Raw genomic sequence first — 19,079 nt, 5'->3', positions numbered from 1 at the left:
AGTAGCGTTTAATTTTAAAAAAGAGGAACTACACAGAAATGAAGAAACTAGTTACATTAAAAGGAATAATCACAAGAGTGAAATGCCTGCAAACTACACGGAGACCATAATAGAAGCTCAAACTAAAAGTATACCCCAAATTAAAAAAAACAAAACAAAACAAAAAACAGTCAAAGGACCAAAGGTTCTTAAACAAACTAATTAGTCATGGGATAAAATAGAAGGTACTTTTGTGGATCAGTAACTGGTTAAAAGATAGGAAGCAAAGTCTAGGAATAAATGGCCAGTTTTCACAATGGAGAGAGGTAAATAGCAGGGTTCCCCAAAGATCTGTACTGCAGCTAGTGCTGTTCAACATTTTCATAAATGATCTTGAAAAGGGGGGTGAACAGTGAGGTGGCAAAATCTGCAGAACATGCAAAATTATTCAAGATAGTCAAGGTCAAAGCTGACTGTAAAACATTGCAAGGTATCTCACAAAACTGGGTGACTCAGCAACAAAATGGCAGATGAATTTCTGTGTTGATAAGTGGAAAATAATACACATTGGAAAAAATAATCCCAAGTATACATACAAAATGATGGGGTCTGGAGTAGCTGTTGCCACTCAAGAAAGAGACTTTGGAGTTATCACGGATAATTCTCTGAAAACATTCACACAATATGCAGTGGCAGTCAAAAAAAAAAAAAAAAAAAAACAATATTAGGAACCATTAGGACAGGGATAGATAATAAAACAGAAAATATCATAATGCTACTATATAAATTCATAGTACGCTCACACTTTGAATACTGTGTGCAGTCCTGTTGCTCCATCTATAAAAAAGTTACCTTAGACTTGGAAAAGGTACAGACAAGGGCAACAAAAATTATTAGGGGCATGGAACAGCTTCCATACCAGGTGAGATTAAAAAGACTGGAACTTTTCAGCTTGGAAAAGAGGCAGCTAAGGGGTAATATGATAGAGGTCTATAAAATCATTAATGGTATAGAGAAAGTAAATAGGGAATTGTCATTTACCCCTTCATGTAACACAAGAACTAGGGGTCACCTGATTAAATTAATATGAAGCAAGTTTAAAACAAACATAAGGAAGTACTTCTTCACACAACACACACTAATCTGTGGAATTCATTGCTATGGGATATCGTGAAGACCAAAAGTATAACTGGGTTAAAAAATGAATTAGATATGTCATGGAAGATAGATCTATGGATATTAGCCAATATGGTCAGGAACGTAACCCCATGCTCCTGGAAGGCCCAAAACCTCCAACTGCCAGAAACTGGGATGGGATGATAGCAGATAGATCATTAGAAATTACCAAATTCTGTTCATTCCCTCTGAAGCATCTAGCATTGGCCACTGTCAGAAGCTAGGGCACTAGGCTAGGTTGACTTCACTCTCTGCACTTAGGACTACACATGAAAAGACTTGGTGTCAGTGATTGTGGTGAATGCAGTAAATCCAACACCCTTACTATATTTCATATGGGATGAAACAGGGTTTGACCCATCAAGGGCACACATTTTCCAAAACCCCATCACAGGCAACTAAACAAGGCAGACTAGGATCCAACCATAGTCTTTAGTATATGCACACAACTCTTCTGTAACCAGAGAAAAATAAATTATACTCTGCACCCAACCAATAAATCTCACAGTGGACTATTTTTTTTTCTAGAAAAGCTGTCTCGGGTATGTCCTGCATTGCCTTTAGATAAAATTATTTAATATTTTTCTAAAAAATTCCTACTCCAGTATATCTGCCACCTCACCTTTCACTGAGAGTCCCAGACCCCTTGGGACTTCTTCCAGTCTTCCCTATGAGGAGTGGGTCATGCTCATCTAGTCAGGAAACAGATATACCATCACATCACAACTAACAAAGCTTGAATTCCAAAATTGAGTATTAAATGCTGCGTGTAAACTCAATCCACAGAGAAGAGAAAACAGTATCAGTAGCAACAAAAACCCACTACCCCTTTTGGAATCCTCCAGCCTGTCATTGACCTTTCTATCCAGGTACTGACTTGGCCCCCATCAGTAAAATACTAGAGCAGCTCCCAATAATTTTAAAATAGAAATAACAATTTACATCTGTTTACATGAGTGCACCTGTGTTAGTGCTGATGAAAAACTACTTTGGAGAAATGGGTTTTGCATTTAGCTCTGAATACGCAGAGATCAGTTGTCACTATCTCTTGCAGGAGTGAGTTCTATGGTCTTGTGAAAGTTCTGTTTTCTGAACGCGTTGTAGAGTAGTTAGATTCCCTTCATCAAAGGAAGTGTGGATAATCTCAGCTAGCAGGTGATCCAAGGGTTTTCTTCTCTCATTTACCATTCACGCAGGGTTGGGGTAAGAGACTCAATTGGTGGCTCTAATTGTTTTCACCACTTATATTACTTCTAGATGTATGAAAGTGTCATTTTCTTGGAATAAAAGCATTATGTTTCTGATCCTTCTCTTGGCTTGTTCTTTTCATAGCCTATGTGCAATACATTGACAATTCCTTACCAGGGGTGGTGCTGTGTCCTAGGGTGAAGTGAAGAGGAGTCACTCTTCCACAAAACAATTTTGGGCCAGAGAGGTTCTACAAGGCATGATTTCGCACTACAGCAGTGTCTTTGTTTGTCTCTTTTACAGCAATGCTATAGATTTGTAGAAATGCTGTGCTTCCGAGTCTGCCTGTATCAGGCAGCATTTTCCACCACTGTTGCTCAAATTTGCTCCTTTATTGCTTTTTGTGTCACAGAACATCTGTGAATCAGGGGTATTGGTGTGGGCATGGACAGGTGTGGTGGTGCTAACAGCAGTCAGCAAGTAGCTGTAGCACTTTACTAATTCTCCTCTGGCCCTCTTCGTTGGGTAAAGTATGCTAAATGTGATGATCCTCTCTGCTGAGTCACACTCTGCTGTAGGGGTTCTTAGAACCAGCTGCTTAAAGGGCATAGGACATCTATAGGTGGATATAGGGATAATTACTGGTTTAGGGGATGAACCCACAGCCAATACATCAGTAAGAGGGAAACTTGTCCTTTGAAAAAATCAGTGACTCCAGAACTTGAAACTCATATTCAGTTCTGCGGTGCTTACATAATAAATAACGTAGATGTAAACATAATCTTATTCACAGCAAGATAAAGCTACTGCAGCCAGTTGTGGGGTATATCCCTTTTGTGCTACTCTTGACTTAACACTCCTTACCAACCGCCCACTGTGCTGAAAGAAAAATTATAGGAAGAAAGCAATAAAATAAATAATAAGTTTAAGAGCAGTTGCTATGCTATTATAGTGGTGCTATATAATTAAGGATTTTGAGTGGGTCTGAGCACATTTTAAATCTTTGAAACTTTTCTATAGATATTTAATGGTATTCAAAAGTTTATACTGTATACACATTTTTACGTTAATGAGGCTATTCTGATAAAATATATGAAATCACAATCCTTTTAATCAGTCCTCTTTTGTAATCTAAAGTATTTAAATTATTATTCATTTTCATCATTTGTGGGTTTTAATTAATGTTTATTTTTCTTTATTAAACGACAATGTTCTCATTAAAAATAGTCCAGCCTTCAACAAAAAATTGTCATTATATACTCTTTTCTTGAAGGAGCACCAGTTCTCTGTTGAAGATCCTTAATTGAAATTCTCAATAGATTTTTAGCAAAGATGGCAAAAATCTTTTTCCTTGACATTTTTTGTTAAATGTGGCTTCTCTTAGACCAAATATAAATGTCAGCTCATTAAATTCCATGATGATCTCTGAAAGATATTGTCTTGAAGCTTAAAATTAAAAGCTACAGTTCCTGAACATACCGACCACTAACAGCTAGCTGAAAACACAGTTCTGCAAAGACTAACTGATAGAATAATGATGGGGGAAACTTGACATGCCATAATTTTATACTGCTATTGCCATCAAAACTAGTCTTTATTTGTGTTATCAATTTTAGGGGCTTTCAATTTTTTTTGGTAAATTGTCCCATTGTTTCATATTTGTCATTTTAAAAATGGTTTAAAAATTACTTTCTTTTTAAGTGAAAACTGAGATTCTCCTTTATATTTCTTTGTGCCCCAAATTATGGGAAGTCTGCAGTCACAGGCTGCATGAGCTGCAGAAGCTAGTTCTCTCTCTCATACAATGATATACGCAGCAACAAATGTTTGACTCTGACAGACATCCACAAAGGTATAGTCGCTATAGCAACTGCCATATCAAGCATTCCTCGGTGAAAAATATATGCTTGTTCTACCTGGTTAATCAATATTTATACTGCAAAGAATTACAGAGTATCTCACTTTTACCAACTGTACAATATGTAAAGTACCACTGCCATGTAACTGTTTAATCTGAATAAGAATCCAGTTGGTATGTGCCTGTGAATTATTGTATTTATGTTACATTTTATACAGTAAGTACAAATGTGTGCTGCCAAATGTAACAGGTATCCTGATTATTCTATCGATTTGAATGGAATGGCCATCCTCAAAAATGTCAGCAGAAGAGTAGGCAGGAGGGTTCCACAAGAAATGGGATTAAAGGTTTCACATTTCGCGCTGGTGCTCATACAAAGAAATGGAAAGGAAAAAGTGACAGAGATTTATGTAATTTGGACCCAAAAGCAAATTCTTGGCTATGGACAAAGAATACAAGATGCTGATTGTCCCCGCCCATCTGAATTCATGGGTAAAATATCCCCAAAGAAGGGGATCATATTGGGAGAGAAACCATCATTACTCATTTAGAGTAATAGTTACAACCTTCTTATTCTATAAATATCTCCACAGTAGCTTAAAAAAATCCCATAAGGATAACAGAGCTAGGTGCATGGAGACAATTTTGTATTGGTTTTGAGGAAGTGATGAAACAGAGCAACTACCAGCCAGCACAGCAGGGATTAAAGACAGCCTCTGGGCCCAGGTAGCTCCACCCTGTTATACCTGCAGCCAATGCCAAGCCTGGAGGGAGGAGAAAAGGCGAGACACTGTGGGGCTCGGTCTCACGAATTGATGGCTGCCCTCCTGAAGGTGCTTGGGACCGTGACCAGGCACCTCTCAAGACCCACAAGAGTACTCTACAGGAAGCAGGCCACCCAACTAAGTGGACTAGAGAGGCCATGTCACAAACTGAACAGACATTGGTAGGAAGTAGCCCAGGGCAGCAAATTTAAGCTCCCTGCTAGGAGGGCTGCCCCTGTTCAGGGTTGACAAACACCAGGCCCTGGGCTGGAATCTGGTGGAGAGGGCGGACTTAAGTCCCCCTACCTTCAAGACTGAGGCCTGTAACTAAGCCATGGGCTGGAGGCCATGCACTCTAACCACTAGGCTGTCTAGCCGCCCAGAATGCCCAATTGCAGTATATCAGATATCAGGTGATAAAATTCTCAATACAACATATCTAAACTGAATGATGACAGATCCCTATGTAGTACTTCAGTCACCTGATTTGAGAAAATAAGATTTTAGGCGCATATTCTATATCAGCGGTGGGCAACCTGCGGACCGTCAGGGTAATCCGCTGGCGGGCCATGAGACAGTTTGTTTACATTGACCATCCGCAGGCACAGCCGCCCGCAGCTCCCGGTGGCCGCGGTTCGCCGTTCCCAGCCAATGGGAGCTGCGGGAAGCGGCGCGGGTCACAGGGACGTGCTGGCTGCCGCTTTCCGCAGCTCCCATTGTCCAGGAATCGCGGACACTGGGAGCTGCGGGAGGCCGTGCTTGTGGACAGTCAATGTAAACAAACTGTCTTGTGGCCCGCCAGCTGATTACCCTGATGGGCCACGTGAGGCCCGGGGGCCACAGGTTGCCCACCACTGTTCTACTTGCACAATTCCATTTTTCATATAGTTCCAGGCTATAATATGACCTTTAAACTTGGGGAAATCAGAATTTCTAGTAACATAACATTTATAGATATGGCTTGTTTCCAAATTGTGTTTCTTTTTAGAAATGTTAAGAGGGTGGCCACAGGAAGACATATTTCTGTACATATGAAGAAGCTATGCAATTATTCTCAAGTCTATGCAAGCATTCTGAACAAAATGCTGACTGTTCTAGTGTAATAATGCAAAGGAGCATTATATTTCAGACAAACCAGTTTTTCTGCTACATAACATAAATTGATATTCAGAATTGCCATTAAACCATCTAATTTTTCATTATTACATTCTAAATATTCAGGGAATTTAATTTAAGTAACAGAAAGTAGATGATAGTTTCTTCCTCTACAGTTATTCACTATCGATTTGTGATTTCACAATGCCTGCATTACGTAGGCTTAACATTTGCAGCAGAAGGGGAAAAAGTGCTGGTGCTAGGCAGAGACGCATGCAATTTTTTAAAACAATCCTGCCCTGGTGATCTACTTTTATGCCCAACATTATGCAGAAATGTGACTCAAGTCAACAATACTATTCCACCATTGTACTCTGAGTTCAAAACAACATAGGTCTGGGACATTTTCCAGAAACCTAGATTAAATATAGGGTAAGATTGTAGAGGAAAGTCTACAAGGCCTTTGGTATTATGACCAAGGGGGTTTCCCGCAAACAAAGGCCCACAGAACAAAGGCCCACAGGAGGTAGCTGCTGGGAAAGAGGACATAGTCCCGAGGTAGCAGATTTTACTTGTTTGTTTTCATTTTGCTACCAGACCTCAGACTCAGGAAGGCCTGGGTTCTCTGGAGGAAGAAACACATACTAAAAGGTGCCATATTGTTTGTTTAAAAGAAATATGGTTTGATGTGGTCTGCCATAATTGCCAATAATTGGGCAGTCTGACATTCCTAGTTCTATAGTCTCACTTGATATAAAGTCTACTGAAGTCCGTGCATGTCTTTCCAATAACTTGCATGAGCTTTGGATGAAGCCTAATTTTTCCCCAACCATCCATCACCTTTATCTTGTTGGGACTAAGCCTTAGCTGAGTCTGTCTCTGCCCGCTCCTTGGAAGATACCATCTCATCTGGGTTTTCAGATCAAAGAACATATTGGTTGTGTTTTTGTATTTAATTTACTGTATAGGATTTGTGCTGGGTTAGTCAGAGGGTCAATGCAGGAGAATCATTTCTGTAATTATTATTATAGCTCTATGCGAACTGAAGGTGTATTTAAACTAAATATTCGATCTGGATTTGATATGTACGTTTTGAATCTGTCCGCTTTGTCCTTTATGTTACTGAAGTTGGTAATCAAATTAGATTAAGTGGAAAAACAGAAATGTAAATAAATGTTTCTAAGATGAAGAATTTTGGAAGTTTCTCCTTCCTAAGCAAACTGTCTCCAAGAGCGATCAGTTGTGATACAGACAAAGTAACCAATTAAGCAACTTTAACAAATGGAAAAGTGAAAAAAAAAAAATCTGAAAGACCTACATACCACAATTAGTTAATTATACACTCATTTTTCGGGTCATATACCGATCTTTGTTTTATTTTTCTTCACCTTTACCATAAATGCATTGCCTCTGAGAAACTTTTCAGTTGTAGGTCTAAAATAAAATCTGTATTAGGGTACATTAATAATAAAGAAAGCAATGTATTCTTATAGAATCATATAATATATATTTCCAAACTACATTTGAATAATTGCACCATATGATATGATAGGTTTCAGAGTAGCAGCCGTGTTAGTCTGTATCCACAAAAAGAACAGGAGTACTTGTGGCACCTTAGAGACTAACAAATTTATTTGAGCATAAGCTTTCGTGGGCTACAGCCTATCCTATCCGATGAAGTAGGCTGTAGCCCACGAAAGCTTATGCTCAAATAAATTTGTTAGTCTCTAAGGTGCCACAAGTACTCCTGTTCTTTATATGATATGATGTCTCTCTGTATGATTATATCTGTGAATAGAAAACAATCAAAATAAAGTGGACAATGAATAAATGTAACAAGGACTTACAAATTCAATCTGCACTATATATCTTTTAAGATTTTGTATAAAAATATTACTGCACTGCCACATGTACATGATTGCCTAGCTAAAATGATAAGAAAATCTATTCCAATAATATTAAAGGATTGCAATCTCTGATATTTATAACTAGGGACATGAATTTTGGGTAACAGAAGGCTCTTGCACAAGATAAGGATTCAGCTACTCAATTGGCGTAAATTGGCATAGCTGCACTTACGCCAGCTCCATTGATACTAACTGAGGATCTGGCCCAATAATTCCTATACTAGATCAGACCAATGGTCATCTAATTCAGTGTCCTGTCTCAAGTAGCACTGGGGATAATTTAAAGAAAAGCATAAAATCTTCATCTGAAAAGATCATACAATTTGAGGTGCTGGGAATTTCTGACTCCAAATGACATGTTTACATCCAAGAACAAGGATACTTACTTCTGATACTGTACCATTTATCTTATGTATAGGACATCTGAATTTACTCATCCTGAATCACTACCTAACACACAAATGTAGACTGTCCAGTCACAGTATAAGAGAGAAACTATAATTCAAAGTAAAAATTGATTAGCAAATAAAGAGTAAAGTGTCAGGGAATAATTATATTTGGTGTTCTGTACAGCAGTCACACACAAATCCAGTTTTTCAGAGGAATACATTGTTATAGAAGCAATTTGTATTACTTTTCTCCTTATCGTTTTACTTTTGTAGTTTAAAGTTTTGACTCAATTTGGCTTATTGATTTAGTGTACTTTACTTGACCTTACAGATCAGTCTGTGTTCTCAAGTGCCATTTGTACTGACTCTAGCATAAACCTATAACTACTATAATTGGCTTATCAGTTCTTTGAGGCTGCTCTGTTTCTGATCAAGGTTCCACACGTCCACTGAGAATTTAAAATAGTTTTGTTGTCAAAACCAATTATGCCAGGAGAGTTAACACTAATGTTTCTTTTGTACAGCCACTCTCCAAAGGTACATGTTAACAAGCTGTGCTACACCATCATGCTTAGTTGGGCAGCAGATGGTGTATGAACATTGTCAACTATCTTGAACCATGAAAACCCATGAGCACTTCAGTTGAGGACAGCTTTGATCATTAGAAGCTAAAGTTCAACAGCAAGTGACCCATTATTCTCAGAAGGAACTAGCCAGTGCCACATTTAGGGACATTGTACCAAATATATCTTCAAGAAAGGATGTTTTTCTACTAAGATGATGCATGAATGGATACCGGTTTCATTGACATAGTTACTCTAATTCCACCCAAATCAACAATAGATGAGCATATACTGTAATAGATAAAATACAACATAAATCAATTATGTTTATAAATGATATGTAAAGAAGTCAATATGTGGATACCTCAGTCAAGAACTAAACAGCCTCAAAAAACTGTTAAGCCTATTACATATAAGGATATACCAAATTCACCAAAAACATAACAAGCCCCATAACAAATCAAACTATAATAATCCACAAAGCACGTGTAGCAGATCAGATATTAAATGGAAAGCAAAAAAAATGGTCAATTTTGTAAATGGCAGTCTGAACGAGATGTGAATTAACCAAGTTAATGTAATAGCTCACATACCAGGGATGGTCTCCAGATAGGTTTTTAAATAAAATTTTCAGTACAGCCTCCTCCCTCTCTGGCCTTCCTTAAACCCCATACTTTCTCCTTCCAGTCTGTTAAAACACAGCTGTTGAGATCATCTTTCTCACTCATTGTTTTACTACAGCATTACTTATTATATCCTTTTTCTCTGCTTCAGTTGCCTATCTTTGTCAGAAAGAGAGCGGATAACACAATCCCAAGTGATATTATGTCTGTGCTTGTTAGTAAAAGAATAAGCCCACACAATGAAAGTCACAACACTACACAGAACATCACTTCCCAGTAAGAGTTAAATGTTGCATGAAATTTTGTCCTGACCCAACTCCTATTAAAGTTAAGAGAATTGCATGGCTGATCTTCCACACAGTATGTTCAAGAGGAAACAACTGACAGGAAATCATTAGTGTTCGTATGAAGACCTCTTTCCGACAAATAGCTACCAGACTGATCTCTGCACCGATGGCAGATTTTGTAAGTAAAGAAAAAAGTATGTCATTCAAGTTTGTGGCAAGTCTTGTTACTGTGCCTCTAATAGCCCAGTATTCATGAATATCTGTAGAAGCTGGGCAGAACAAGGACGAAGAGCCATTGGCAACAATCTGTTGAGATGACAGGCAAACTGTAATATTCTGGTTTTGTGATCATACTCCCCTCTAGGCTCAGATAGAGGATAAGGGGCCAACTACTGGCTAGCTAGGAAGATCTCCTTCAGCTCAAGAGGTAGAGGCCTATGTTTTACTAGCATCATCTTCTCTGTTACAAGTAAGATTAAGCTAGTAATTGTCTCTGTTGTCTGCAGTGTATGGATTCAAAGATGTGTTTTTAGCTTTGCCATTCTCATTAGCTTTAAACCCCATGACTTCAAACTTTTGACAATACTATTTGAGATCAGCTAGTTTTTATATCAGTTTGCTTAAGTCTTTTCAACCAACAGTTTAATCAACACATTTAGCCACCCCTTCACGTCTCAACAGTAGACTCCATCCAACACAGCTCAGACAATATTTAAGCATTGCTATTCTGAACAGTGCAATTGCTAATTAAGAACAAAGTTATGAATGATCAAGAAATGGACCCAGTATTGTTTAAAGTTGCTTGCACTACTTACTTCTTGTCTCTCCTATCAATGCCTCACTGGTGGAAACTGCACCAGGGATACACTCAAAATGTGCATCCCCCTCCTGAGATAACATCCCCTTTCTCAGCTAGCACTACTCCCCTTTGTGGCTGTGATGGCTGTCATGGGGCCCACTGCAGAGAGGAGACACAATTCTCAGTGGTACCAGATGACAGAACAAGGAGTTGCATGGTCTCAAGTTGCAGTGGGGGAGGTTTAGTTTGGATATTAGGAAAAACTTTTTCACTAGGAGGGTGGTGAAGCACTGGAATGGGTTACCTAGGGAGGTGGTGGAATCTCCTTCCTTAGAGGTTTTTAAGGTCAGGCTTGACAAAGCCCTGGCTGGGATGATTTAGTTGGGGATTGGTCCTGCTTTGAGCAGGGGGTTGGACTAGATGACCTCCTGAGGTCCCTTCCAACCCTGATATTCTATGATTCTATGACAGTGGTCAAGCTGAGCTGTTGCAATCTTCCAACTGAAGACTTTTGCTGCTGTGGACTCTGCATCCTACCAGTGTAACCCAACTCTGAGACTAGCCTTAAACTGCAAATCTTAGTAAGATTTGCATCCGAAGAAGTGGGTTGTAGCCCACGAAAGCTTATGCTCTAATAAATTTGTTAGTCTCTAAGGTGCCACAAGTACTTCTGTTCTTTTTTTAGTAAGACAAAACCTTCTGAATTCTAAAGAACCATTTTTTCGTTGTTACCTTGCCAGTGAAAACATCAAGTAACCAAAGTATCAGCCTGCAGAATTTAATTGCCATGCTGCTCTCCTCACAAAAATGTGTTGTGTTATTGATATTTTTAATGATACTTTAACAGATCATGTGACTTTCTGTATCAGATTTTAGTGGTGCAAATTTTTCATTGTAGCACATTGTACTGCAGGTGTAAAATAAACCATTTTAATGGGGACCTGAACTACCCACTTGCCCATTCACCTAAGAGGAGAAGAAATTTTGCCTGTATGAGTGGGCCAAGCTGGGTCAGAGTCTGTGATTCTGGGGTGCAAAGGAGCAGAATGGTTCAACTCCCACTTCTCCTTTAATGGGAGGGGAAGTTGGGAGTAGAGCAGCCTAGACACTGCTAGCTCTTTATGAGACAAGGAGAAAAGCGGTTATATCTGCTACTTTTTTTTTTTTTATTAAGGGTATGTCTACACTACGGGATTAATCCGAATTTAGATAATTCGAATTTGGGAAACAGGTTGTATAAATTTGATTGTGCGCGGCCACACTAAGCACATTAATTCGGTTTTTAACCACATTAATTCGGTGGTGTGCGGCCACACTACCCCATTAATTTAACCACATTAATTCGGTGGTGTGCGGCCACACTAACCCTAATTCGAATTAACAAAATCGATTTTGGCGCTACTCCGCTCGTCGAGGTGGAGTACAGAAATCGATTTTAAGTGCCCTTTAATTCGAATTAACTGGCTCTGTAGTGTGGACGGGTGAAGGGTTAATTCGGATTAACGCAGCTAAATCCGAATTAAAGTCGTAGTGTAGACCAGGCCTAAGAGGATGGGACAGAGAAGACCGAGCAAAGCAATCCTTGAGCCACTTTTCACAGGATATTGGGAGGCACTGAGGATAAAACTGGCCTCTGAGCTGCTGCTCCTTTAAGAGGATGGAGGGGGAGTGCGAAGCAGAGGACTCAGTTGGACAAGAGGAAGTGGGAGGCTGGGATTCTACAAATGCAATAGGAAGGCATCCAACAGGAGAAATTTTGCAAAGCTCACACTCACAAATGGATGCAGTTATGCAATACATTTCCAAAGCTGCAATCACATTCCTAAGCACAATTAAAGTAATCTAAAACTCAAAACTTCACTTAGTCCTGCTCATTGTAGTGGTGAACAAAAGTGTTTTTTTGGCTTTTTCACAGTGCTCATGGACCAGGAAAACCCAGCTTAAGGAATTTAATAAGGGGAGATAGGTACATGAAGCCACAGTTAATGACTGAATTTGAAAGGACTCCCTGTACACACAGAATTTTGGAAAATGCATTTTTAGACATGCTATCTCTGTAGAGATTAATGCCGCCCTTCTTGCTGTGCATTGCTCTGCTGTGTAAATAAAATGGGAAGAGAAGAATTCATTTTTGTTTGTTGGTTTGTTTAGGGAAAAAGAAAGCATTTAGGCCTAGATCCTCAAAGATATTTAGGTGCCTAACTTCCATTGATTTCAATAAGAGTTAGGTGCCTAAATACCTTTGCAGATCTGGGCTTTCGTGTTTGGGTTGAAGTGTTACAGCAACAATTGCAAACACTAGGTGGAGCAAATTAGTGTAGGCCCACTGATTTCAACAGAGCTATGCCAGTTTGCACAGGCCGTTTAATCCATAAATTGCACCTTAGAATTGATTACTGATAGTAGCATAGATCAAGGTTGTCCAACTTGCTCTTGTTTGCATGAGTATCTTTATTTTTAATGTAATGGTACCTTTCCCTCAGCTGACTTGTTTCCTATCTTTGTGTGGGAGAAAATATGCAGTGGACTGGAGTGCAAGTCAATTGCACATAGGTTTTAGAACAACAACAACAACAAAATCAGGTTGGGTTTTATTAAAGCCTAGTGAAGTCAACAGGAGTCTTTTAATTCAGTTTAATGGGCTTTGGATCAAGCACATGGATTAGATCTCAATGTTTTGATGCCTATTCTGCAGAAATTAAATGGGTCAGATTCAGTCCTGGGTATTAGCACAATGTGCTCCACCAATTTTAATGGAATTGGCTTATGCCCAGACTGTATGTTGCTCTGGATGATTTAGAATTATATTCTTTGTGAAGCAGAAGACTCATCAGGACAACTGTTCGCTGTCCTTGGTGCTGAACTCCAGAAGTGCAGACGTACAATAATTGCCATGGTTTTTTCCCCCCACAGATGCTAAGTTTCTATCTCATACTCAAAATAACTTACTTAAGAGTCATCATTTCAGGTAGCATGACAGCTAACCCCATTCATCTTACTGAAAAGGTACAACTGAAACAGACACAACAATGAAACTACTGGTTCAACTGATTCCTATTGCTCATCTGCCAATTTATCAAATGAATGGCCCACCAACTAATTGGAAGAAAAGTAAGGTTATATTACTGCTACACGTAACAGTAATATATTTTATATAGCTAGCTCATTTTTGGTCTGTTCAGACCATAATTTATAACTGCAATGACTCCTGATACATCAGCCTAACAGTTCATTTTCACCTACCTTTTCAGCTGACTGTGCAGTACCAAAAAATATTGGAATGAAGGCAAGCCATACTATACAGGTAGTGTACATAGTGAATCCAATGGGTTTAGCTTCATTAAAATTCTCTGGGACACCCCGAGTCTTGATGGCATACACAGTACATGTAACCATTAGAAGAATGCTATACCCCAAGGAGCAAATGATTTGTAGATCCGTAATGTCACATTTGAGAACTCCTCTGGCTTGGTCAGGGTCCATAGTCTTCTGCTCATCATAATCTATGATGATGTTGGGTGGGTCAACTGCAAACCAAATGAAAACCCCTAGAAGCTGAACTGATATTAAACTCGAAGTGATCGCCAGCTGCGATGTTGGGCTTATAAGCCGAGGTGCTGTCACTGACTTTTTGCCCTGTTCAAATATGCGGTAGATGCGGTTTGTTTTAGTTAAAAGGGCTGCATAGCTGATGCACATCCCCAAGCCCAGGAAGATACGTCGGAAGGAGCACACTGCAACATCTGGTTTAGCAATCATCAGGAAAGTAATTATATAACAAAGAAATATTCCGGTCAACAGGACATAGCTGAGTTCCCTTCCAGAAGCCCGGACAATGGGAGTGTCATTATATCTAATGAAGGTTGCCATTACAAAAATGGTGGCAATAATTCCAAGCATAGCCAAGAAGACTGGTATGACGGCCCACGGAGAGTGCCATTCCAATTTCACAATGGGTATAGGGCGGCATCCAGTGCGGTTCTCATTAGGTCGCTCGTTATATGAGCAGAGCAAACATGTCACCTCATCAGCTTGGTACTGGTACCCATCACAGAGCTCACAGTGCCAACAGCACGGCATCCCTTTCACCATCTTCTTCCTTTCACCTGGTTTACAAGGCAGACTGCAGACAGAGGATGGGATCTCACGTATTCCTTTACCCCATTGCATGTCTTCAATCTGTGAAATGTGAAATACAGAGGGGGGTTATTTGTATGTTACTGTCAGGTACTGCTAGGGAATTGAACTCAGTTGTTACTTAGCCAAAAAAATCAAGCAAGCAATAAAAACACAGATGGCTTCATATGTTTTTATGGGAATTGCAGATGTTAGCATTTTCACATACAATTCTGCCTGCATGATTACAATTACTACTGTAATTTACTATTTTTATTATTAACGATCTCATTACAATATACATCATATGGGGAAAATAGAGATATTAGAGAGAGATATTAGGAGCACAACACCTTCAGAGGGTATAGGAAGCCATTGTTATGAAAATTAATAGGAATATATAATGGTTTAATGGAATGCGGCAATACCATAAAACGACTATATGACATGCATCTACAACTTGGGGCTTGATTTCATTTCTTACTAAAACTAGAACACCAGATATATCCAGTTCATGGGAAATGCTGGCAGTGATAACATTTTGAATGAGATGAAAGACATGTACTTCATAAGGAAAAAGTGGGAATGGAACCAGTGGAAATGTAGCGCACTCTTCAATTCTATCAACCCTATAAGAACCAGAGTTTGAAAGAGTCAATGAGAAACATTTATCAGTGATAAAAGAACAGATAATAGCTAGCTAACATTTCATTTAAGTGACATTTTCTTTTATGTATATGAGGTATTATGCATACTTCTGGGCACTAAAATCATAAAAAAATCTTCTTAAATTAATGGTAATTCCCATTTGATTTCCTTACTCGCACTCTCTAGTCTTGCACTCTTCCATGTCTCTGGGCTGGTAAACGAAGGTTTCAAGTACTAGACAAGATGAGAACTCTAGACATCTTCAAAATATGCTAAAGTAGAACCAGAACCAACCACTTTATAGGTCCTAACAGACCTAATGTGAATTTATCAGGCCAGATTCTGATCTTAGTTGCCACAGTGTAAATCCAGAGAAGCTCCACTGTCTTCTTTTGCTAGGAAAGAAAGCTGGTTCCAAAGAAAAATGGGTCTATTGGGATGGATATAGATATGGATATTATAAAATACAGTACCCTGATAACATTGTATAGTTAATATCAAACATCTCTTTCTACTGGTTTCTCTATAAAAGAAGATCTCTAAGAATTCATGAATTTAACATTTTTATTACTGACATTGGCACAAAAAGTGGGAGTGTGCTTATAAAATTTGTGGATGGCACAAAGTTGGGAGGTATTGCTAATATGGAGGAGGACCAGAATATCATGCAAGAATATCTGGATGACCTTGTAAACTGGAATTATAGAAATGGGATGAAATTTAATAGTGCAAAGTCATGCATTTAGGAACTAGCAACTAGAATTCTTGCTACAAGCTAGGGATGTATCAGTTGGATGTGAGGAGGATAAAGATCTGGGTGTATTGGTTGATCACAGGATGACTATGAACCACCCATGTGATGCAGCCATCAAAAAGGCTACTGCAGTCCTATGACACACCAGACAAGATATTTCCAGTAGACAGAGAAGTTCTAGTACAATTACACAAGGCACTGGCGAAACCTCATCTGGAATACAGTGTGCAGTTCTGGTCTCCCATGTTTAAAGTGCAGAGAAGGGCTACTGGGATGGAAAACCTACCTTATGAGAGGAGATTCAAATAACTTAGCTTGTTTAGCCTAATCTAGAGAAGGCTGAGGGGACATATGATTGTTCTCTATAAATAAAATCAGAGGGATAAATACCAGGGAGGGAGAGGAGTTATTTAAGTTAAGCGCCTATGTGGACACAAGAACAAATGGATATAGATTGGCGGTCAACAAGCTTAGGTTTGAATTAAGAAATGTTTCTAACCATCAGAAGAGTGAAGTTCTGGAACAGCCTTCCAAGGGAACAGTGGTGGCAAAAAGCCTAACTGGCTTCAAGACTGAGCTTGATAAGTTTATGGAGAGGATAGCATGATGTGACAGCTAGCAGCAAATATCTCCAATAGCCAATGACGTGCCACTAGATGGGAGAGGGCTCTGAGTTACTAAAGATAATTCTTTCCAAGGTGTCTAGCTGGGGGGGGTCTTGCCCACATGCACAGGGTCTAACTGATCACCATATTTGGGGTCAGGAGGGAATTTTCCCCTGGTTAGATTTGCAGAGACCCTGGGTTGTGGGTTTGTTTGTTTTTCTGCCTCCCGCTGCAGCATTAGAGAGGGGCACTTGCAGGTTTAAACTAGTGTAAATTGTGGATTCTCTATAACTTTAAGTCTTTAAATCGTGATTTAAGGACTTCAATAACTCAGCCAGACACCAGGTTAGGGGTCTATTATAGGAATGGGTAGGTGAGGTTTTGTGGCCTGCAATATGTAGGTGGTCAGACTAGACAATCATGATGGTCCCTTCTGACCTTAAAGTCTCTGAGTTAGCTTTTTGTGACTATTAATATATATAGGAAGGCTAGGGTTTGCAAGTCTTAAATGAAGGATTAGGTCATACTTTCATAATTTAATTCAAAATCGGTCCTGGCTCAACTTCATTTCATACATTTAAAAAAATAAAGTCACATGCTGCTCCAAATGTTTAATCTTCTTGCTATGCTACCAAGGGACACTGCTGAGAAGGTTAGAAAAATAATCCCTCAATAATAGATATTCCAAAGGACCTGGCACTGTATTAGAAACTTCATTAACCTTCAATATACACAACTTATATTGGAAAAAAAAAGACCCATGAGTTCTTCTTTCATGCTCTGCTGAGTTAAAGGTGTATAATTTATAGAAACCAAAGGGATATTGACTCCAGTAGCTTGAATGAATAAATATAATTATTTAATTATAATGATAAAGATGATGAGGTCTCACTGAAAAGCCGGGCACTATCGAGTTCTAATCCCAATCTGCCACCGATTCATCAGAACAACTGAGGCAAGTCACTTACATTATTTGGGCCAAATTGCCAGATGATGTAAGTGGTGGTGTAAATTACATAAATTGGAGTAAAGTGGTGAGTGTCTAAGTTACATGCTGAGGGGGCAGAATGAAGTGTTTCAGAAGAAAAAGGAAGCAAGAGGGAAATATAAGAAGCAAGAGGTGCTAGAACATTTTGTATTGTGGCAGTGCTGAGAGCCATTGAACCAAACTGTAAACCCTGTATATGACGGAAACCACTTCAAGCCAGGAGGTATCCCTAGTTCCAGCACCTATGATAAGAAGTTGAAATGGGACAGGATTTTTAATTGTCTGGGTATACTGCAAGGAGGACAGGAGACTTGTTTTGGGTTTTAATCAGGACGCAACTTTATTATATAGATGTCTGGGACTACCCAGCAGATAAAGTGTACAGTGCAGGCAAATCCATGCTTATTCAAATCAATTCTCTGGGGCTTTCACCAGCCCCCCCTTTGTTTAATCCATGCTTATTCAAATCAATTCTCCGGGGCTTCCACCAGCCCCCCTTTATTTCCATCCAGGTCCCCCAGCCAACCCATGGTGTGGACCTTACTATCCACCAGTCTCTCAAGAGGCTTAAGGAGGGCTATGAGAACAGGGTTGGGGGGCGGGAGGGGGGGGTTGGCTCCCTGCCATACCGGTCATGGGAGTCCCCAAACCCCCTTCCCCATTCTGTTTCTTTATCCAGTACCTCCTTTTAAATCCTTTACCAGGACATTTATCTGGTCACTGGCTGCCCTCCTTATGGAGTACCTGCACTGAACATCTGCCCAATATTACAAAATAAGTTGCGACATATGGCCTACCACATTTTCTTCTCACCAGAAAAGGTCCATCCTCACACCCACTGTGAGGAAGGTGAAAATCCACACTCCACCGAAGCCAATTCTGGTGGTGTGGGAAAAATTCCTTCCCAGTCCCCCTTTAAAAAGGGCGACTAACGTAATGCCCACAGCAGGTCCTAACCCAGCCTGCCATTCGTCTCCCCTTGCTGGCTACTAGGGGAGGGAGGGTGGGTGCTGGCTTCCTCACTGCTTTCACATAGAGACTTGCCCCACCCAGGTTTTGTACCTTTATGCACATTCCTGGGGGTGGGGTGGCGGGTGAGTGATTGCTGTAAAGTTGACCACCAAGCACCTTTTGCAGCAGTTTCTGACCTTCTTCCTCTCTCCTCCTCCTCCCCCCACAATCACAAAGCAGAGCTGTCCTTCTTTGGGTAAGCCCACACAAATTCTGCCCAACATTTAGTTGTGGTGCAGTTATTGTCTGGGTATACCACAAAAGGACAGGAGACTTCTTATGGGTTTTAATCAGGCAGCAACTTTATTATATAGATCTCTCGGACTACC

The 19,079-nt window shown here is 39.7% G+C and overlaps 1 protein-coding gene across 2 annotated transcripts in view; it reads right to left on the bottom strand.

The window, feature by feature from the left end:
• GRM7 (glutamate metabotropic receptor 7) overlaps positions 1 to 19,079 on the bottom strand; it is a 556,942-nt gene that overhangs the window by 111,164 nt on the left and 426,699 nt on the right. For both annotated transcript variants that reach the window (XM_026650481.1, XM_026650480.1), the window contains exon 8: positions 13,872 to 14,807. In XM_026650481.1, coding sequence (XP_026506266.1) covers positions 13,872 to 14,807 — 936 coding nt within the window. The remainder of the gene's footprint in view (positions 1 to 13,871; positions 14,808 to 19,079) is intronic.

The sequence above is a fragment of the Terrapene carolina genome, unplaced genomic scaffold (genome assembly GCF_002925995.2).
Source record: "Terrapene carolina triunguis isolate 2854851 unplaced genomic scaffold, T_m_triunguis-2.0 Scaffold89, whole genome shotgun sequence".
Classification (NCBI taxonomy): domain Eukaryota; kingdom Metazoa; phylum Chordata; order Testudines; family Emydidae; genus Terrapene; species Terrapene triunguis.
This window is presented reverse-complemented; position numbering and strand designations above follow the sequence as displayed.